At 33.1% G+C, this 20,558-nt stretch overlaps 1 protein-coding gene across 4 annotated transcripts in view; it reads left to right on the forward strand.

Annotated features, from left to right (window-relative positions):
- LRBA (LPS responsive beige-like anchor protein) overlaps positions 1 to 20,558 on the forward strand; it is a 686,065-nt gene that overhangs the window by 366,965 nt on the left and 298,542 nt on the right. For all 4 annotated transcript variants that reach the window (XM_044680734.1, XM_044680732.1, XM_044680733.1 and 1 more), the window contains exons 37-39: positions 7,226 to 7,350; positions 15,641 to 15,787; positions 18,495 to 18,631. In XM_044680734.1, coding sequence (XP_044536669.1) covers positions 7,226 to 7,350; positions 15,641 to 15,787; positions 18,495 to 18,631 — 409 coding nt within the window. The remainder of the gene's footprint in view (positions 1 to 7,225; positions 7,351 to 15,640; positions 15,788 to 18,494; positions 18,632 to 20,558) is intronic.

Below are 20,558 nucleotides of genomic sequence, written 5' to 3' on the forward strand. Positions count from 1 at the left end.
TTCCTTCCTTCCTTCCTTCCTTCCTTCCTTCCTTCCTTCCTTCCTTCCTTCCTTCCTTCCTTCCTTCCTTCCTTCCTTCCTTCCTTCCCTGACTTCACTGAGTTTTCACTGACAGTCCTTTATGCTTAGAATCCTTTCCTTCCTCATCCTCATCTTCTGCCTTCCTTGACTTTTTTTAGACTCCAGTTAAAGTCTCATCTTCTGCAAGGAACCTTTCCCTGTCTCATTTGATCTTAGTTTCTTTATTCTGAAATATCCCCAATTTTTCCTGTATGTATCTTGTTTGCATGTCATTTTCAGAGGTGAGGTAATGGCCACACTTCCAGGTAGACAGGTCTCCGGGCTCTGGTTGGCTTCTTCTCAGCAAAGATGATCTCTTAGGCTACTGGAACACAGGAACTAGATTGATGGGAACAGAAGAAATCCGAGTAGATAGGATCTCTCTATCTCTTGGAAACAAGATGGTTGATGAAAGAATCACGGGATCAGGGCAAATGGCTTCCCACAGAAAGTCAGGTAACCAACAACAGGAAGTGCTTTCTCCCAACTCTTGAAGAGACAGGAACACTCCCCCCAACTGTCTCTGTGGGTCTTCTTATATCCTTTCTTCACATTCTTTGGAATCTCTCCTGTTTAGTTCCAGTCCTGCTTTGCAAAGTCAGGCACACACCTTTGCAAAAGCTTCTCCCTTGTTCTCTATCTTTCTCTCACAAAGGATTCAGAGAAAACATAACAGGGCTTTTTGATGACTAGAAATACTAAGATCATCTAAGTTTGTCCTCACTAGTGCTTTCATTTTAAGTGGAATGAATAGATGAGTTACCCTTAGCTTGGTAAAAGGCTCACCCTAATCAAGGTATTTGACTTGCCAAGATTCTGGGGTTACCTTTGATTCTCCAAGAATTTTCTAAAGCATCTTCTTTATTAGAAGTAAGTTTCTTATTTTCTAAATGAAATATTGAATGTATCCCATTGTTTCTGTCCAAAAGACCACAACCTTAATCTCTTATTTATTTCTGTTCATATAAATCATTGGTAGGATTTGAGAGGGATGGGTATGGGGGCAATGTTAGTAGAGAACTAAAGGAGATTAACCGAAATATGATTTTTTTTTTGGCCATTCTCTGTGGCCCTAATGAAAACATTTTGAAGTATACTAGGGAAAGAATTTTATCTCCTTTTTATAGCTTGCCTTATGCTAGTTATTCTCTTTAGGAAGAGGATTCATTTAGAAGTACCATCGTATGTTAAAATGATAAAGAGCTTTAGGGACCATATAAGCAGTTCCCTCTCAGTTTATCAAGGGAGCTTTTGTAATCTACAGAGGTAAAGTACCTTGCACAGAGGTAAAGTAGTTATTTATAATTAAAACTAGAATAGGGACTTACTATTAGTGCAGAACTTTTTCCACTTTCACAGTATCTTATTATTTATACAATATTGAAATATGTTAACATTTCTAAATGTCACTACTGATATTGATTAGAGTAATAGAAATTTTGAGCTAGAAGAAAATCAGTACTTAAAATCAGAATCTCCTCTTCAGCAAGTACTTAGCTTGAACTCAGATACTAAAACTATCCTTTTAATCACATTTCATAGTTTCCCTTTTTTTTATACTATAATTCTGCCATTCACTAATTGATAGCATCCCCTTAAATTCCATTTCTTTGTTGCCACCAAAAGGGCTCCTATAAATATTTCACATATATAGAACCTTTGCTTTTTTTTTGTTGTTGTTGTTCTCTTTGGGATATAGACATAGTAGTGGTATAGCTCAGTAAGAGGACATGTACTCTTTTGTAATTTTGGGGTTATTATTGCAAATCTCTTTCCAGAATAGATATCATTCTTTGTTCTACATTCTATTAATTTGCCTATTTTCCAGCAGTCTCCCCAATATTTGTCATTTCCTTTACTTTTTGTCATCTTTGTCAATATGATGGGCATCAAGTGGAATCTCAGAGTTGCTTTCATTTGTATTTGTCTAATTATTATTGATTTGAGTATTTTTTCTCATATAACTTGATAGCTTGGATTTCTTCTTTTAAAAGTGTATGTCCATATCTTTTGACTATCATTTGCGGACCTAACCCTTAGTCTTGTATATCTAAATTTAGTAAGAATAAGAGGCATGTTTTTTTTAAAGCTTGCTCTCTTCTAGGCACTGAAATGCCGTTATTGAAAACAAAAGCCTTATTTAAAACAAAAACTTGATGCAAACATTTTTCTTCTTAGTCAGTGGTTTCCTTTCTAATTTAACTTCGTTAGATTTTGTTCATTTAAAATGTTTTTTATTTCATATTATCAAAACTGTCCATTTTATCTTCTGTGAACTTTTTATTTCTCTTTTTTTGGAGGAAGTTATGAATAGCCTTCTATCCCCATTACCCCCCCATAGACAGAGCTGAAAGATTTTTTCTTTGTTTCTCTAATTTTCTTATAGTGTTATAAGTGTAAGTCATATATATATACATAAGGAGTTTATTTTGTTACTTACGTGAGATATTGATCTAAGCTTAATTCGTCCTAGACTGATGAATATTTTCCTAGGAATTTTTGACAACTAGTAATGTCTTAACTCAGTAAGGTGTTTGGGTTTAACACACATTAGGCAACTGTACTAGTTTGCTTCTTTATTTTGTATGCTGAATTTATTTTACCAATCAGTCTCTTTTTAAGCCAGTACCAACTTATGTTAATGATCACTGTGTCATAGTTTGAAATCCAGTTTTTGTAGATTCCCATTCTAGTTCTTTTTTATTTTTGCACTTAACATTCTTGCCCTGTTCTTCTTCCTTATGAATATGTTCATTATATTTTTCTAGTTCCATAAAATAATCCTTTAATAGTTTGATTGTAATGACTAAATATATTAATTTAGGATAATCTTAATTTTATTCTAATATATCAATTTAAGTTTGAGCAATTTATATTTTTCAAATTATTTAGCTCTATTTCTACAAGAATTTTAAAGAATTTCAAGTGACAGATTTACATAGTTCCTGGATGCATCAGTAGACAACCAAATATTTTTTAACTTCTATAGTGTTTTGAATGGAATTTCTCTTCCTAGACTAGTTTTCATGATGGGTTTTGTTTGTAATAGTTAGGAATGCTGATGAGTTATGTCAATGTAACATATATCCTGCAACTTTTCTGCATTCCAGTCAAGTTTTTAGTTACTCTATAGGGTTTTCTAAGTCATCATTGTCTGTAAAACCCTAGTAATTGTGTTTACTTTTTGCCCATTCTTAAATACCCTTGATTTCTCTCTACTGGTGACAATGTATATCTTTGTTTTACCCTTGATCTTTATTGGAACGGCTGCAGATCTCCATGATTTCATCTACTTTATTAATTAACCTCCTTTTTTTTGAGCCATCCACTGATTTTTGAAAATTAATTAAATTAATTTAGAATATTTTTCCATGTTTACATGATTCATATTTTTCCCAGTCCTCCTCATGTGTCATTGGTCAAGACCTGTTTCCATATGATCAATATTTGCAATAGAGTGATCATTTAGTCTACATCCCCAATCATGCCCCATTCAAACCATGTGATCAAGGAAATGTGTTTCTTCTATGTTTCTACTCCCATGTTCCTTTCTCTAGATGTGGATAGCATTCTTTCTCATAAGTCCCTCAGAATTGTCCTGTATCATTCCATTTCTGCTAGTTCATTATGTTTTATTTTGCCACAGTGTATCAGTCTCTGTGTACAATGTTCTCCTGGTTCTGCTCCTTTCACTCTGCATCAATTCCTGGAGGTTGTTCCAGTTCACAACCATCAACTGATTTTAAAGGCATAGTATTAGTATTTTGTTCTATAGTATTAAAATATTTAACAAAACATGATCAGTGATGACTAAAATTTCTGGGGAGCCCATGTAACACCTCCACCTTTTGGGGTTAGCCCAGAATGAATGTAGTAAGTGTTAAATGATGAGCAAGATTTAATTATTAGTTATTACCACATGTGTCTGAAATGAGAAAGTAGTTAGGGTGTGGTGGCACATACCTTACTACTAGAGGAGGCTAAAGTGGATGCTTCATGATCTTGGGAGAAGAACTAAAGCCCATTGAGAGAAGGGAGGGGAAGTGGATGGAGGGAAGGAAGGAGGGAAGATGAGAGAGAGCTTGAATTTGTAGGTCCTTTGTGGTAAATGAAAAACATGCTGAAGTGTAAAAAACTCTAGACTTAAGAATTCAAGACCTAGTATCTTGTCTCATTTCAGCTACTAACTAGACAAATTATTTATCAGGTCTGGACCTCTTTTTTTTCTCATCTGTGAAATTGGAGGGTTGGATGAAATTATTTCTAAAGTTTATATTCTAAAGTTATGACTTTGAAATAACAAATTTGCTCCTGGGCAGATTTATATGTAGTAAGACAGATGTGTTTGGGAAAAAATTACTTTCAAGTCATATTGCCTTGTGATACATTATTTGAAAATATTGTAAAAACTAACCTTGTTCACAAGTAATTGTATCAATCCCTTTAATTCATTAATTAAGTAGTTTTAATTTAATAAGTTTTACTGGGCAATTAATTTTTTTTATTTTTTGCAATATATTATTAAAGTCATATTATCATGAGAATCTGTCCCTATGAGAGCCATGAACATTCCTTGATGTATTTGTCTGTTTCTATAAATGTTGTTATTTAGTATTTTAAAGTACTTTATATTTCTAATATTCTGAGATAAATTCAAAAATGATATTTTGTTGACTTCATTTGGGTTGCTCTTTTTATAAAAATAAGAGCAGTTATTAGATAATTAGTAAATGATGTGATAATTTATTTAGTTTTCATACAATAGAATAAAATGATTGCACATATGCTCTAATTTCTTTTGAATTAGTCTTAACTATTCATACATATGCCACTGTCTATTGTCACTTAATTTTGGTATAATTTTACTACAGTAGCTTAACATCTCTAATAATTTAATTGTTATCTAGAAGAATAACATTTAATTTGATCAAAAGTACAGCAGGATGGATGAGTGACAAATTAATAATTTACCATCTTTTCATAATACTGTAGCATGAAATATTGGAAAGATTGATGGCAGAAAAGGTTAACAAATTTCAGCAGCTTTCATTAGCTTTACATTGTCATATGTTTGTGGTGCTGACTGAAATAAGCTTTGTAGGAGATCCAGTCTAGGGAACTAATTACTTGTGCCGATTGCTGTACTGATGAATAGACTCATTGTAGCTTTCCCCTCAAGATGAGCAGCAGTGTGTGATTCACGACTGCATCCTGGCTGATATTTGATAATAATTTTAACAGATAAATGTAGGAAGGCAGAATGATGAAGTGCCTATTCTGGCTCTGTGACTACCAATGGCATCCACATAGCCAGCTGTGTTCTGCCTTTTTAAAACATCACTAATGGGAAATTTTAAGTTAGTAATTGAGCCCAAAATAAATGTCTTTTCCTCATTGACACGCATGTAACTTTAGGGCATTTTCAATTACTATTTTAAAGAATATTTTTAATTTTTCTTTTACATGGAATAACTGATCATATAATATATAAATAAGATTCTCTAGGAAAGCCATTATATACAGATAAGCTTTATACATATATGTTTTCTATGTACCTGCATTCATGGATATATGTGTTTGTGTGTATATACATACATATACACATATATATATAATAGATACATTTTAATGAGAAAAATATATCTTATTAGCATTTCCCTCCCTGCTTGTATAATATTCTTTCCCCTTTTCATACTAATCATAAAAATCAACAAAGGACATATTTGATATCCATGTTTTCCCTATCCCTGTATTCTCAGAAAAGAGGTACTGAAAATATTGTAGGCTTATCACTTTTAAAAATGCCTATTGATAAAATTACATAGTTTATTGCCTCTTCCTTTCTTGAACTGAATTTGAATGACTTAATAAAATTACAGCTCTATAGATACTGTTTTATTTTTAGATTTATTTTTTGAAATGCAGGGAATATCAATATCATTTTTAGCATTTTGATTTGTAAATTGGTCAAGGATACTAATTTGTCACAACCGACAGGCACACAATTTTATTAGCTCATGAAATACAAATGAGGTTTTATTTTGTATTTATCATTCTAACAGAAGTTCCAGTTATGGAGATTTTTTTTTTAATTTTATCATTGAAATTCACAGGTCTTCAAGCTTTATAATGTTTTCTTTTTGGTAAAGAATTATACCACAGGTGTTTCCCCCTCCATTCTGCCTTGCATAATAGGAATTTTAATTTAACTGTTTTTCTAGCAAGATGATTTTCAGTGTTCTAGAATGTATCTATAAGAAAAAGCTTTATATATTTGAAGAAAACATAATGGAAGATAAATTTAGCATAACCTTTAAAAAGTAAATTTCAAGAAGTATGTTTTCAATATAGCAATTATTGCACATCATATAGCATGTAGTTTTTAATTAAATATAAAAACATAGCACATGAAAGAGAAATCCAATCTGATTTGCTTGAAAATAGATTGCTATTTCACTTTCCTGCAATGGTTTATTTAAAAACAGTAAATGGAAAAGAAATGCATTTTCTTGTGTTGTTCTAAGCCTCAGGGGCTAAATGTAATGAATATTTTAAGAGATTATTTTAATTAAATTCCTGCACATCTAAACAGAGCAATATTTTATTATCACATACATAACCATGTAACCAAGGTATTCATTAAAGTTAACACTTTCTGGACCAAGCATTCATAGTATGATTTACTGACCTTGTGCAAAAAGGCACAAATTAGGAAGAAAAATGAAGGGGGACAGACTTTGATTAATATAGGTAATGTTATACCATATTTATAATAGCCTTTTCCCTATTCTGGTTTATAAATGCAGTCACTGAGAAAGGTGCCCTGCTGAGGCTGAAATGAGGCTGAAATCGGAGCACATGCCACTAGAGTGTGGGGAAACTGATCACACTGTCAGCAATTCATTTCAAAATGATGTATTTAGTGCTCATTTCACCTTCCAAGAAAAAAGGGAAAGGAGTTCCTTAGACTGGAAGGTGATATTGTTATTTTCAAGGACATATCTAAGTAAAAGATTGCAGCAAGGGGGGGTGGGGGTGTTTAAAAGGGATTGGATGGGGAGAAGGGAAAAAGGCAGAGCAAACAAGGAGAGCTTTATGCAGAAATCCAGTGCTACCACGCTGTTTGATAATTGCTAACATATGTGGCTTCTCTGTTTCATTGTAGTCGTCCTCGTGAGTTCTGGCGCCTTGACTACTGGGAAGATGACTTGCGGCGCCGGCGACGATTTGTGCGTAACCCTCTTGGATCGACACATCCTGAAGCGACACTAAAAACAGCCGTGGAACATGGTCAGTGTAAAAACTGCTTCTTGCCCATAGCAGCAGGTACAGTACGTGGTAATGAAGAACAGAGCTTCATTACTGCAAGGCCTTGTAAAACAGTTCAACACTACATTTCAGAGTTATTTTACCTACAAATAAAACAAGTAGTTACTTTTTCATAGACAGGATAATGTCTGTAACCTTGTGGTGTTAAGTGTATGCACACAACATATTACACTTGCAACATTTTTATAACAAGACCCTTTGTCTCTAGAGTTGGAAGCTAAAATTATTTTTGATGACACATTTAGCTTTGAGTTCATTGCCTTCATCTAGTAAAAGACCACTAATTAATTTAATTACTTTAATATAAAAAAGAAAACATTTCTAAAATCTAATATGTTTGGAGGTACTCCTGGCCACATATGATTTTTCCTCAACTGCTGAATTTTAACTTGAGATTCCTGTGAGGGGCGGAGGGATGGTAATAAATGTCCAAGTGCCCTGGCCTAGGGTAGTCTCTAAGCCTTGATTTGTAGATGGTAATGATAGATGGCTAGTGGAAAAAGAGAATAGACATTATTTTCCTATGTGCCTGTTCTGCATCATCTTATCAGAGCTCAACAAAACATTTTTCCCCTTTTTGTTGTAATGAATATCATGCATATCATAGATTCTTGTTCAGAAGCAATTTTTGGAAGCTGTCTGATAAGATAATAGGAATGAATAAGTAGAACCACTGATTATTCCTTTGGGTTTAACCATTTCTTTAGCTTGATCATGTGCTTAGACTTCTTATTTTATGTTTAGGGAAGTTAAGATACATAGTTAAGGAAAATATAAAATATTTCCATACTTACCCTCATTTTATTTTGATTATTGACAAAACTGATTATATACCTTAATATCTTTAAATACAGGAATATTTTTATTTAATATTTTAATGCTTGCCATTTAAAATTCCAAAGATTGTATTTACATTGATATGGTCAAAGTGCAAAATATGAAGGAAATGCTAATTTAAGGCAATTAAGAATATGGTTGAGATCTAGCTGAAAAGAATATAATGTTGGGTTTGGCCTCAGCCAGGCAGCTTAACCTCTTGCACTCAGACTTAAAGAGCCATTTCTGGAAGAAAATGTCTACAATATGTCATCAGATATAACACCAAATGTGACATCAGTCCCTTAAAATAAATGGCCATACAGAGAATAGTCAATAACAAAGTGATCTAAAAGCAATGAGTCCCAGAGCCTTACAGCTTCAACTGTAGGAGGAGGGAAAGGAGAAACAAAATGTAGAATTAATTAGGCCACTTCTACTTTGAAGCAGTGTAGGGCGGTACTATGAATTTTAGGGTAAAATTTATTTCTTGGTTAATGATCCTTACATTGAAAAGATCTGCTTTTTTAAAGGATTTTATCCATGTCAGAAAAAAAAGACTTAGTACTTTTTGAAGATTAGTTTTATTGACAATTTAAGGATTTTTTTGAACATTTTTTTCATTTACTAAAGTTTTTTTTCTATTTTTTCACTTAAGGTAAGCCATGTGTTTTCACAAAATTTCTCCATTGCGTAATCAGGGTTAAAATTTATTTTCTAAACTCATTCACAAGTGAATAGAATAATATGGTTTTTATTTACTGAAATTAAAATAATCAAATTCATTCCTCATGAATATTTTATTTTCAGACTAAAGATTTTCACATTCATGCCAGAAAAATAAGAAATTAAGTCATCCACTTAAATAACATAGGTACCTACTTATATGATGGTAATAGTTATAGTTTTGTTTTTTGAAAACAGTTATTCCTTGGCAAAGCTTGTCTGCTGATATTTTGCAGTGATATTAAATTGAAGCAATTTACTTTCTAATAATAATCATCCCTTAAGTATACTTTTTGTTAACTTTATTACGAAGAGTAACTGTGATCTTTAAAGTATTAAAGAAAAGTTTAAAATAACATAAATGATTTATTTGTCTTAAAGATTTCAATTTAATTTCATAAAAGAAAACTAGGCTAAAACTTTTGGATTTGATACTGCCCTACTTAGTAATATTTTCGAAAGTCTTTTCCAGTGTTTTTTCAACATGTAAAGCAGCCTCTAAAGTGCAAGAACAATTTGAATACAAAATAGATTTCAATAGAAAAATATGCATCTTTATTTTTTCTTCTACATTTCTAATTCAAGTTTTTGTTGTTGTAGTTCACCTAAAAGTCAAGTACCAGGAAAATAGGCTGACTGATTTAGTGTACCATTGGGCTTAATTTTTTAGTGCAACTTTTTTGAAAGATGCTAATTATGCTTATCTACTATTTAAAGAATAACAAAAATAAATGTGATGTAAGGCCATTTTAGGAAGTTTTGGCCATCAGTACCTTGGTGCTTTTGTGTGATGCCATAATTTACTATCAATATAGAAAATATTTAAAATATAATTTTCCAAATTTATTCTGAAAATACCTCTAACGTATCAATGATATAAATTTACTTTCTGAGCAATATTTCTTTTTAATAAAGTATCTATAATAAGTTAAAATGTTGTACACTCAAAATAAAAAATAATTTAAAAAAGAAATCCAAACAAAAAATAGCTCAAGGTATTATAAAATCCTGTAACACATAAAACTATATTGAGTGAAAATGTTTAAATCTAACCAATCTGTGCATTTCCCATTGTTTATATTTAGATCATAGAAGGTTGGTTTTATTATGGGGATACTGCATTTTCAAAGTGCAGAACTGTGGTGTACCATGCACTACTGTATTATTATCAAAGTAAAACATCCAAAGGGAAATCTTGTTGGAGATTACTTATGTATTTTAGTTGTTAGCGCCATCTTTTCTAGGGATTGATTTGATTTGAAGGAAAGCCTCTGGTGCAAAGGTGGCTGAGTAAATACCTGAAGACTAATGTTCTCTGTTCTCACGATCAATACCAGCCCCATGACTCTACTTCTGGCTACCTTCTAGTTAAAAACAAATTTTTTAATTCTGACAATTTAATTGCCCTGCCCAAGTTCACATTAACTTGCTTTGGGGAAAGGAGATTTAGGTAATTTTTCAAAGAGAGAACCTCCAAAGGAGTTATTTATAAAAGTCATTGTTTCAGTGTTGGATTTTTTGACTTATAGACACTGTATCATATCCTAAAATTAAAATTAAAAGTATGTTTAAATTTTATGAATACAATCTATACCAGATTAATATTTTGATTTCTGGGGATTTTAATTTTCCTTTTTAATGCATGTATTCACGCACATATAGGTATAAATATTAAATATTTATTACCATTCAAATACTCGGTACCTAATACATTTACTAACTTATATTGCCTGATTCTTATTATAGAATTTTAGAGCTAATAGGGATATTAAAGATCCAATACCCATATTTTACAGATGAGTAACCTTGAGGCCCAGAGAAGTTAATTTATATGCGTATGGTTAGGCACCTACTTAGTGACAAGAGATGAGACTGGAACATAAGTCATCTGACTTCTGATAAAGTAACTTTTCCCCTATCATACTGTTTTCCAAACTCATTGTTTAATTTAGTTGACATTTTCCCATTAAGTTAAAAGGAGATAAATATAGTTAAAATTCAGCCTGATGATGTGATAATAATTTAGCTAGGTTTATTTAAATGTTTTTTTGTTTAGGTGTTTAAATGAATCTGAATTAGAATCCTTGCAGAAACATAGTAGAAAGACATGGAATTATTTTTAAAAACCAAATCCTTAAGATTATTTATACCACATAAAGAAAAAAACTTGTTTTTCATTATTGCCATTGCTTTTTAGTCAGATTCAATAAATAGCAGATTACACTCTTAATCTTGACCTTTGGTAGATGCTCATTTAGCATGCTTTCCTGTAATATAAATATATTCTTATGGAGATTGTCATGAATACTTTATTATCTAAAAGGATGGCAGAATCTTTAGCTGGAAATTATTGTTCTAGATAGAATATAGAGTGTTATTTAATCTGCCTATCCAGCATTATGATAAACTTGAAATCAATTATATTTTGAGTTATCACATCAGTTCTGTTTTAATGTAGTCTTATAATAACAGATAGTACAAAACTAGTTAAAAAACAGGTTTTTTTAAGCACCAAGATTATGCCCTGATCAAGTACCCATCATGCTTCTGTCTCTTTAGCAATTGTTATATTCAGTTCTCTCTGTTTATGAAACATTTTCTAGAATTCCATCTTCAGTAGAAGAAACATGGGTTTTTTTTCAGAAATAGAAGTGCATTGCTCTAAGCTATACATATTTTCTTGAGCTTGTCCCATGTTCCCATTTCCCTTCTTTGTAAATAGCATAAATACATGGTATCCATGTGTAATATAATAAATGATACATTTTCTGAATCATTCCAATGAGCATTAATCTTATCTCCAAAATAATGAAGGTAGAGCCATATCTCTGAATCTCAATAGAGGTTAGCATTTGTAATCCTCACCATCTGGTATACTGTTGAATCTACCTCAAAAATCTGTTAAGGCTGTTATTTCAGTGGTTGAGATGACAAATTTTACTTTGAAGTATGTAATTTTTCTTGAAACGGTATGGTGCCTAAGACTTTGGTGAATAACCTCCTCCTACTTAGCTTCGGTAATATTAACTGTGGCAGTCTGCTAATTGAGGAAAGGAGGAGAATCTGTGAATCTCAAACAGGAAGTATTCCCACCTACCTTTTCTTAGTTTCATTCACCCTGCCCTGCCCAAATTGTCTCACCAACACATATTTAGCTCATGCTAGGGCTTCCTCTTGAATTTGGTGCCAGCTTTTAGTAATGGCAATGGATTAAACTCTGTGTAAAATATAGCTAGGGACACTTTTTTCTTTTACAAATTATTATAGTTTTATATAGTAACTATGGTTTCAGTAAATTATTTAGTTGAAACTATGATGAAAATGCAGCAAAGATAAAGCTAGACATTTCTACATTGTATTGCAAAAGAAAAAATTTCATTGTTAGTGACCTTTTCATATCTAGAAAATTTCTTGAGTTAAGGCAAAGTTGAACACACTGCTTATATTTTAATGATTCAAAAGTATGCCCTGACTTCATCAAGTTGAATGGTTAGACCATTGTGGAATACACTGACTCACAAGTGAAATATGACATCAGATACCTGTTTACTAAATGGTGATTAAGTGGTATGGTGCTGCTAAAAATAAAAATGTATTTCCCCCAATGCATATAAACATTATAATTACCTTTTAGTTTTTGCTTGGGATTGTTTTGTTCTAATTTTGAAAAAAAAATCTTTAGTAGAAAGCTATTAGACCACTGAGAATTGAACAACAAGCGCATGTGGTGTGTATTAGAGTACTGTTGGTAATTTTACTGCTGCTAACTTAAAATCCTCAAGGGGGAGTTAATTACAGGAAAACCATTCTAAATATCAGTAAGCTGCATATTTTCCATGTCAAGAAGATTTTTAGCTTGGATCGAACAATTCCAAATCTAAGCTTTTCTCATTTTAAGTATCAAAAAATAAAATAAAAGTTACAATCCCATTTACTATTTCATCTTTTACGTAAACTTTCCTTTAGTTTGAATGTTTTGTTTCATTTTTGTTTTTGGAGTAAATTGCCAACAAGATGGGAATATATACAACATCTTTGCTTCAAATTCCAAATTAAAATAATTTGAAATTAGAAATTTCTTGGTTCATTTTACTTTATCTTCCCTTTAAAATAAATGTGTATTTGTTTACTAGAACATTTAAACCATGTTATATTGCCATCAGGGGCCATCTTACTCTGTAAATGTTTATAGATTAGAGGTTTTTTTGTTTTTTTTAAATAAGCTAGTGGAACCTAAAGTCATGTATCGCAGTAATCAGGAAAAATAATGAGCAAGGTATTGAAGTTGATCTTGATGTGTTTGGCATATGTTCTTCAAACTTGGATTTGGATATGAATATTTTTATAATTTACATTTTATGCTTGTTATTTTCAAAACCATTTTTACCACTAGTTTTTGAAAGTAAAAAGCAATACTTAACTATATACACGTATGACAACTTATATACTAAATGTACAAGTTATATGGTATTTTTTTTCATGGAAGGAAGAAATCATCTAATAAATGTAAAAATTAACATTGATTGATGCAATTATCCAGTATTAGTCATGAATTTCCTAATTTTAAACCTCATATTTAAAATTTTCATACATTTTCAAGGATTTATGTGTGTTCAAATGTGAAAATATAAAATTCAAAAAACCTGGAAATGGTTGATTGCTTGGGGCTAATTATGTGTTTCTCACTCCAAAGTAAATATTAAAACAATGAGATAATTTCTCTTATTCATTCTAAAATTCATGGTTTAATACTGTATTCTTCTAACTTTGGGGATAATATGTGCATTGACACCTAATATTTTAAATGATGTTTAAATAATAGCTAATAATAATTATCATTTACATAGTCCTTTTTTACAAAACATTTTACACATTTGATCTTATATATTTAAGAAAATAAAATTTTATTCACCTTAGACATCCGAGAATGAATGCTTTATAAAAAACAACCACTTCCAGCTTTTAGTTTTTACCATATTATTAGGAATAGTTATAATTCTTATAGTATCAAAGTGTGAGGAGAAAAAAAATCTCCATTTATTCTCAAATAATGACTTGTCATAATAATAGAATAAATTAGTGATAACTACAAATGAGTTGATTATGCTATAAAAGTGAATGTTTACTATTAACACTATTCATAACTTATCCTTGACTCTTTAGAATTAAAGTATTGGAAACATCCTTACAGATATCTAGTCCAACCCCTTCATTTTACAAATGAAGAAACTGAGTCTCTAAGAGTATAATTTGAATCAGGTTGTCAATCTGCGCTACAATGTATATGTTTAAAACCCACTTGGATTCATTTATTTTGCTAAAATATACATTTTAGTGCCATCTGACTCCACCTCAGTCCTTTCTTGGAAACTTGCTTGAATGGATCAAATCACTTCAGTCTTTCTAGAGGGAAAGCTCATGCCCTTGGCTCAAGGAATCAGGTGCACCAGCTCCAGTGACTAGATCAAGTTTATGTAAAATGTGAGCATGAGAAGTTGGGGCTCTACAATGAAGATCCCAAACCTTCCTTTATTTCACATAGGATTGTAGGATTTTCCATTCACTAGAAACATTGGCCAGCTTTTGTTCACAGTCTGACATAGCTTATTTCCTGGTGGTCCGTGAAATTGGTTCTGTCCCTCCTAAGCAAGCAGGTATCCATACCCTCATCTCAGTAGTTGAGTTAGAGGATTACAGTATTTGAAGTTTTGGTTTCCATTTATAGTTTCCAGATTATTTCTTCCAGTTATTTCCCACCCGATCCTCTCCTCTTTCTCAGTTTCATTGTTAACTGTCGGCGCCCCCCAGAGCTCCTCCTTTGCAGATTGCGGAGATCTGTGTGCTTGCTTCTCTCTTCTTCCCTCCTGCTGCCTTGTCACACATCCTGAGAAAATGGGCATGGCTCTTTTCTGTTAGTGTATTTGCAGAGGCTTCTCTGGCCTGCCAAGCTTTTTCTGTTGTGTTTATCCCCAGGGTGCCTCAGCCCTTTAGTTTAACCGCCTGGAGAGGTGGCTTTGCACCTCTGGTTTTCCAACCTTGCGTCTTAGGAGAAACTACCATAGCCCTGTGGAGCTGGCTAGGAGGATCGAGAAAAGGGAGAGGAGATATGAATTACTAGAAACCAGAGGCTTCATTAATGACACTGATTTCATCTGTCCAATCTCTTTGGGAAGCAGCATGCTTAGATGAGAGTACCAATGCTTCAGCCACCCTTCTTACCTCAATTTTTTATTTTTCTCTAATTCAATCTCCCACTCCAAATGCATCTGACTATTATATGGCATTCATAGAATGAAGTGTCCCCACCTTACTCCCCAAATATCTCTTTTGGAAAACTGAAATTATTTATTTGTCTGATTAACTGTGGACTTGAAAATGTAGATGTTTTTTGCTAGTTTCCAATCTTCCCTTCTCTTAACTATAAATAAATAAATGGTGCAAAGTCACTGGTTCTGAAGTTGAGTTTAATGGGATAAGTTTTCAGGGTACTGTTAGACTAGGTTTGGGAAATAGACTTTGTCATACATACCTGTGTGCCATCCTTAATACCTGTATGTGTCTGCATGCATGCCTGTATGTATAATTCAGTACATTTGATTATCTTGGACCAATCTTCTCTTTATTTCAAAATTTTAATCCTTCCACTCTACTCTTGGCCACTGTCTCCTTCCCTAAGTTGATGGACATCCCTGTTTATTTTTCATTTCAGCTTCAGATGAAGATATCCTTACTAAAGGAAAACAGTCCATCAAGAGTCAGGCTTTAGGAAATCAGAACTCAGAAAGTGAGATTCTCCTGGACGGCGATGATGATACCCTGTCATCTGTGGAGGAGAAAGACTTAGAGAATCTTACCGGTAAATTCTGCAATTGTGTAAATATTCAAACTAGCTTACTAGTCAATTTGTGTAGCTTTGCTGTATTTTTCAGTTTTGGCAACTAAAGACTTCTTAGAAAGTGAGGAACTCCTCCTATATTTAAGTTAAAGTAAGATTGTTTTTTGCTTCTAGTGGTTTTTTTCCCCCCACTATTATTTTGTGGATTGTTTTCCCTCTGACTTTATTTACTCCAGGCTATCACTTCCCCATCTCCTCCCAACAAACTGTCACTGTTTTTGGCTTAATATTTCTTTTAACTGTCGTGGGCTTTCTTTAATTTGGGGAAGTAAATTTTTCCCTTTCTTTTTTGTTAAAAATAACAAAAAGAACCACTCAGCTTTGGGGCCTTGCTGTCTAAACACTCTAAAAGTGTGCTGAGGTAAGTAGTTTGTAAACAGATCCAGTCCTGGAGAACAAGGGTAGCTTTGATACATTGATTTTTAGTAAGTATGCCCTTCTCTTTATATTTAGCTTTTCTATAGAGAGCAAAGACAAGAAAAATTCTATTCCCAGAACCTAGTGACATTTTGTTGTCCATAACTTCATGGCTATAGGAAGCCAGGTTTCAAGTACAATTGACAAATTCCCAGCTTTGCTTCCAGGATGGAAAGAAGGGAATAGAGGGTGGATTGCCAATAGGACATTTGTTTTCCTTAGTGTGGCATATTAATATTTCACTAAATGGCTTTGTTCCTCCATTGCCTATAGCTCTTTTGGTAGGACTATTGGAAGAATTGAGGAGGAAGAGCAGTAAAATGGGTCCAGAATTATTTTTTAAGCTGGAAAGTAATTCCCTTTATAGCCTTCTCCTTTAGTAAAAGTAAAACCTGGACTTATTGTTCACAAACACTTATTTTTAACTTTACTATATACTGTTTGATAAAGGAAAATAGAAAGAAGGATAAGATATGTTGTCTCTAGTGAAGGCTATATAATTCTCAGGAAAATGAAATAAAATTAATTGGAACATTATGCCTTGCAACTTTTGTTCCCTTCTCCCTCCCTTCCCGAGTGGCAGGGAGAAGAGAAATTGTTCATCTCTATCTAGACCCTTCCTTAAAAATCCACCGCCCATTTCCTCCTCTTTTATTATGCTTCTATTTCAGCTTCTGGTAATACATTCATACTGTAATAGAGGTGAAAGGGGAGTTTAATTATATAATCTTGACAATGGCAATAGGATTAAGAAGTAATCCTCACTAATAAAGTGGTGTGGGTTAGAAATGAAGTGGAAATTGTCAGGGGTCTTCGGTAGGACCTAGGCTGCCCTGGCTTCTGCAGCTGTCTGCTCACCCCATAATTGAATGTCTGAGAGTGATTGAAAAAATGTTATTTCTCTTCTGGATTACATGCTAATGTACAGAGGGCAAAAGGAGACAGCAAAAGAACACATAGCTGCTTATTTCATCCATTTATAGAGATGAGCTTAGGGAAATCATGGCCGTTCTACAGCTATCTGCTGCCCATCTGCAAACACAATGTATTTGTACATTGGGAATAGAGGGCAAAGCCTGCTCTGCTCTCAGTAGAGCATCCCTTCTATTGTCCTACTGGCGCACATTAAGATTGATGTTAGATTAAAGACCATCACTGTTCTAACAATCGATGGAAATGACAGTTCATCTGAATTTGGGGGCAGTTATTCACTCATTGATTGCCTGAGTAGTTGTACCTACTGTATTAATTCAAAATTTTAAGTATCACTCTCATGTTGCTTTTTTTACCTCACAAAGAATTTGAATAATCAGGAATTTGACTTGAGATTTTTAATTTTCTTTAAAAAAAAAAAAGCTTGAAACACAAAATTAACAGATCTACATATGATTATCTAGGGTGTATGTATGTGTGTATGTGTGTGTGTGTGTGTGTGTGTGTGTGTGTGTGTGCGCGCGCTCACATTTAGTGTCCCTCTTAATTTTTTTAGGTCTGGGTCTATAGACTGTTAGTTTTGTAGTGATTCCATTGTTTTCACTAGCAATCTGATTTGTCTCTTTGATAAACCCTGTGGTGATTTGATTATTCCAATAAAAATTCATTCAGTTGGAACCCCACTCTCCAGCTGTTTAATCCCTGAATCCCCAACCTACATTAATACTATATTTGGAACCACTGAACAATATTTAACAGTGGAGTGGAAGATTTACTAAACCAACATTTTAGTAATTCTCTTCATGAAGGCTAGTTAAGAAGCATGAGATTTTCAGAGCTAGACCTAGAACACAGAGAATGCAGTGATGGAGATGATATTACTAACTTCACCAAAGAACTGATCTTTTGTGATCTTACCCTCCTTAGAATCAGAGAACTAAAGCCCTTGTCTTGGAAGCCTGCTTAGTTTTCTCCATTTCCGTAGTTACTGCTTGGGTAATGGCTACTTGCTGGTTGGCAGCCTGGGGCTTGCTCCTGATGTGAAATGTGAATGAATAGTAGAATCAAATTCTGTCTGACTATGGGCATTGCATACACACTACAAAGCAATTGCATACCAATTTACCAGGATCATTAACCAGCTGTTATAGGCCCAAGGGTCTAAAAGTCTTTGCATTGTTGGAGGAGGATAGGGTTGGGAAGAATATGTAGGTAGGGGATAGCAAGGTACTAGGTAGTGGTGGTGAGAATCAATGAAAAATAACATTTCTAATCAAGTTTCTTACATATCTGGTGTTTTCTTTTTTGTATTCGACAGGTCCTGTCAGCTTGAGCACACCAGCTCAACTTGTGGCCCCTTCTGTGGTGGTGAAGGGCACTCTTTCTGTCACCTCCTCTGAACTCTATTTTGAAGTGGATGAAGAAGAGCCGAACTTCAAGAAAATTGACCCCAAGGTAAGAAAAGGACAACTGTAATACCTTCTCCCTCTACCACTTTCGATCTTCCCATTTGGTTATGGTGCTGGCAAATTTTTTAACCCTCCCCTCCCTTGTTATTGGGTTGTTTAGAGTTATTGGGGAGGGGAGGTAATGGGTTGGGGGATAGCAAGTAAGGAAAGGCTTGGGATGCACCCAGCTAAATTCTAAAAGACTTGATTTACATTTCTCACTGAGGCATACTGTTCTTGCTTACAAGCTCTGCCTTCCTTTGTAATCTTGAGTTTCACTTACTGGCTATTTTAGCATACTTCATTTATATTAATAATAATAATAATTTCTCTTTGGGGTCAATGTTAATTCAGTTAATATAAGGGTGGGGCTGGAGAGTTTCTTGGATGATACTTATAAAAGATATCTTGAATCAGTGGGGACCTGAGATCACAGTGTTCAAGAGATTGCTATCATTTATTAGATTTCTGTTTTCTAAATATAATTCCAATGTATTACTTTTACATGTTTTATCTTTCCAACTTGCCATTCTAAATTCCTTTTTTTTTTGTAAAACATGTTTCCTTTGAAGTATTGTAGATTTTATAAGGACTGTGTTTGGCTTCCCAATTTCAAACCAAAAAATATTTAAATCTTTTTAAAAATTACTTTTTAGACTTACCTTTCTTTTACTCAGGAAATGGAAATAGCCATAAAGTTAGGAGGAAGATTTAAAAATTATATTTACTTTCATAAAGATGAATGAGCACATTTATATTTCTGAGCAGCAACCTTTTCTTAGAAAAAGAACAAGCCTGCCAAGGGGTAAGGTGTTTGGAAGAGGAGCAGGGCAGCCTTCAGCAAGCAAACTTTTATAACAAATATTTATCTTGAGTTTAAATAAGGGAAGGAGTTTAGGTAGAGGGAGTTCTTTGGATTTATTATGGTGCTATGCTATTAAATCTTTTTAAAATATTTAAAATCCTTACTAGAGCCATTAAAAATTTTTATAATACAGATCATTTTGAATCTTTAGTATGTTCAGCCCTTTGTTCTAGTCTTAATGCCTTTATTTGGAGGAAATGGATAGTTTGTGATAGGAATGAATTTGACTCTGAGACTGTACTAAATAGTTTTTGAAATTTGAATTTTATGGAGATATTGAAAAAGAAAGCCTTAAATATCCTTATAAATCAAATTAGGCAATTTTGATGCATTGATTATCTTTTTGTACTTCTTTATATAAATTAAATTATAGTTAAAATTGATAGGAAAAGGGATTTTAACTTGAAAAATTACTTGAGTTTCACAATTATTGGGAGTTAGCAAGTCAGCTTACAATACCAAGTCAGTGAACAGGTATTGGAATGAGCTCCTTCTAAGAACAGGAGTCCTCTTATGTCTAGTGTCATTAGAACAGCTTTGGGAACAGCTGTACGTTTTGTTTTTCTGTTGTTTTCTGTCCAGCATCATTGTAATTTCTCCTATACTGTTGCCTGTTAAGCATTGAACAGCTCTTAGGATCCCTAAAGACCACCCTGCACCACTGTAACTTGGCAACATATCTAGCAGGGATCCTTATATCTCGGTCTCAATATAAGAAGTATAACTTTTTGTTTTAAAAATTATTTTCCATCTCAAAATTGTTTGAACTTTTGATTCCATAGACCTAGATGATGTCTGTTTTTGGTTAGTTAGAGAACTGAAGTCAAGAGATTTACATGAAAGACTTGTTTTTTCTTGGGTCAGTGGTTTGTATTAAACTGAAAGAAGCAGGGAAAAGTGCAGATTTATAAAACTAAAAAAAAATTTTTTTTAGAAAAGTTTTTTTAAATGTAAAGTCCATGGAGCCTTAAAGATTTTCTTTCTACATAAGAGAAAAAGTGAGTGGCTTCAAGTTTTGGTGGTAGTATTAAGTTAGTTATGAGGTAAAAAGTTGGTAGTTAATGTCTTC

The sequence above is a fragment of the Gracilinanus agilis genome, chromosome 6 (assembly GCF_016433145.1).
Source record: "Gracilinanus agilis isolate LMUSP501 chromosome 6, AgileGrace, whole genome shotgun sequence".
Taxonomy (NCBI): Eukaryota; Metazoa; Chordata; class Mammalia; order Didelphimorphia; family Didelphidae; genus Gracilinanus; species Gracilinanus agilis.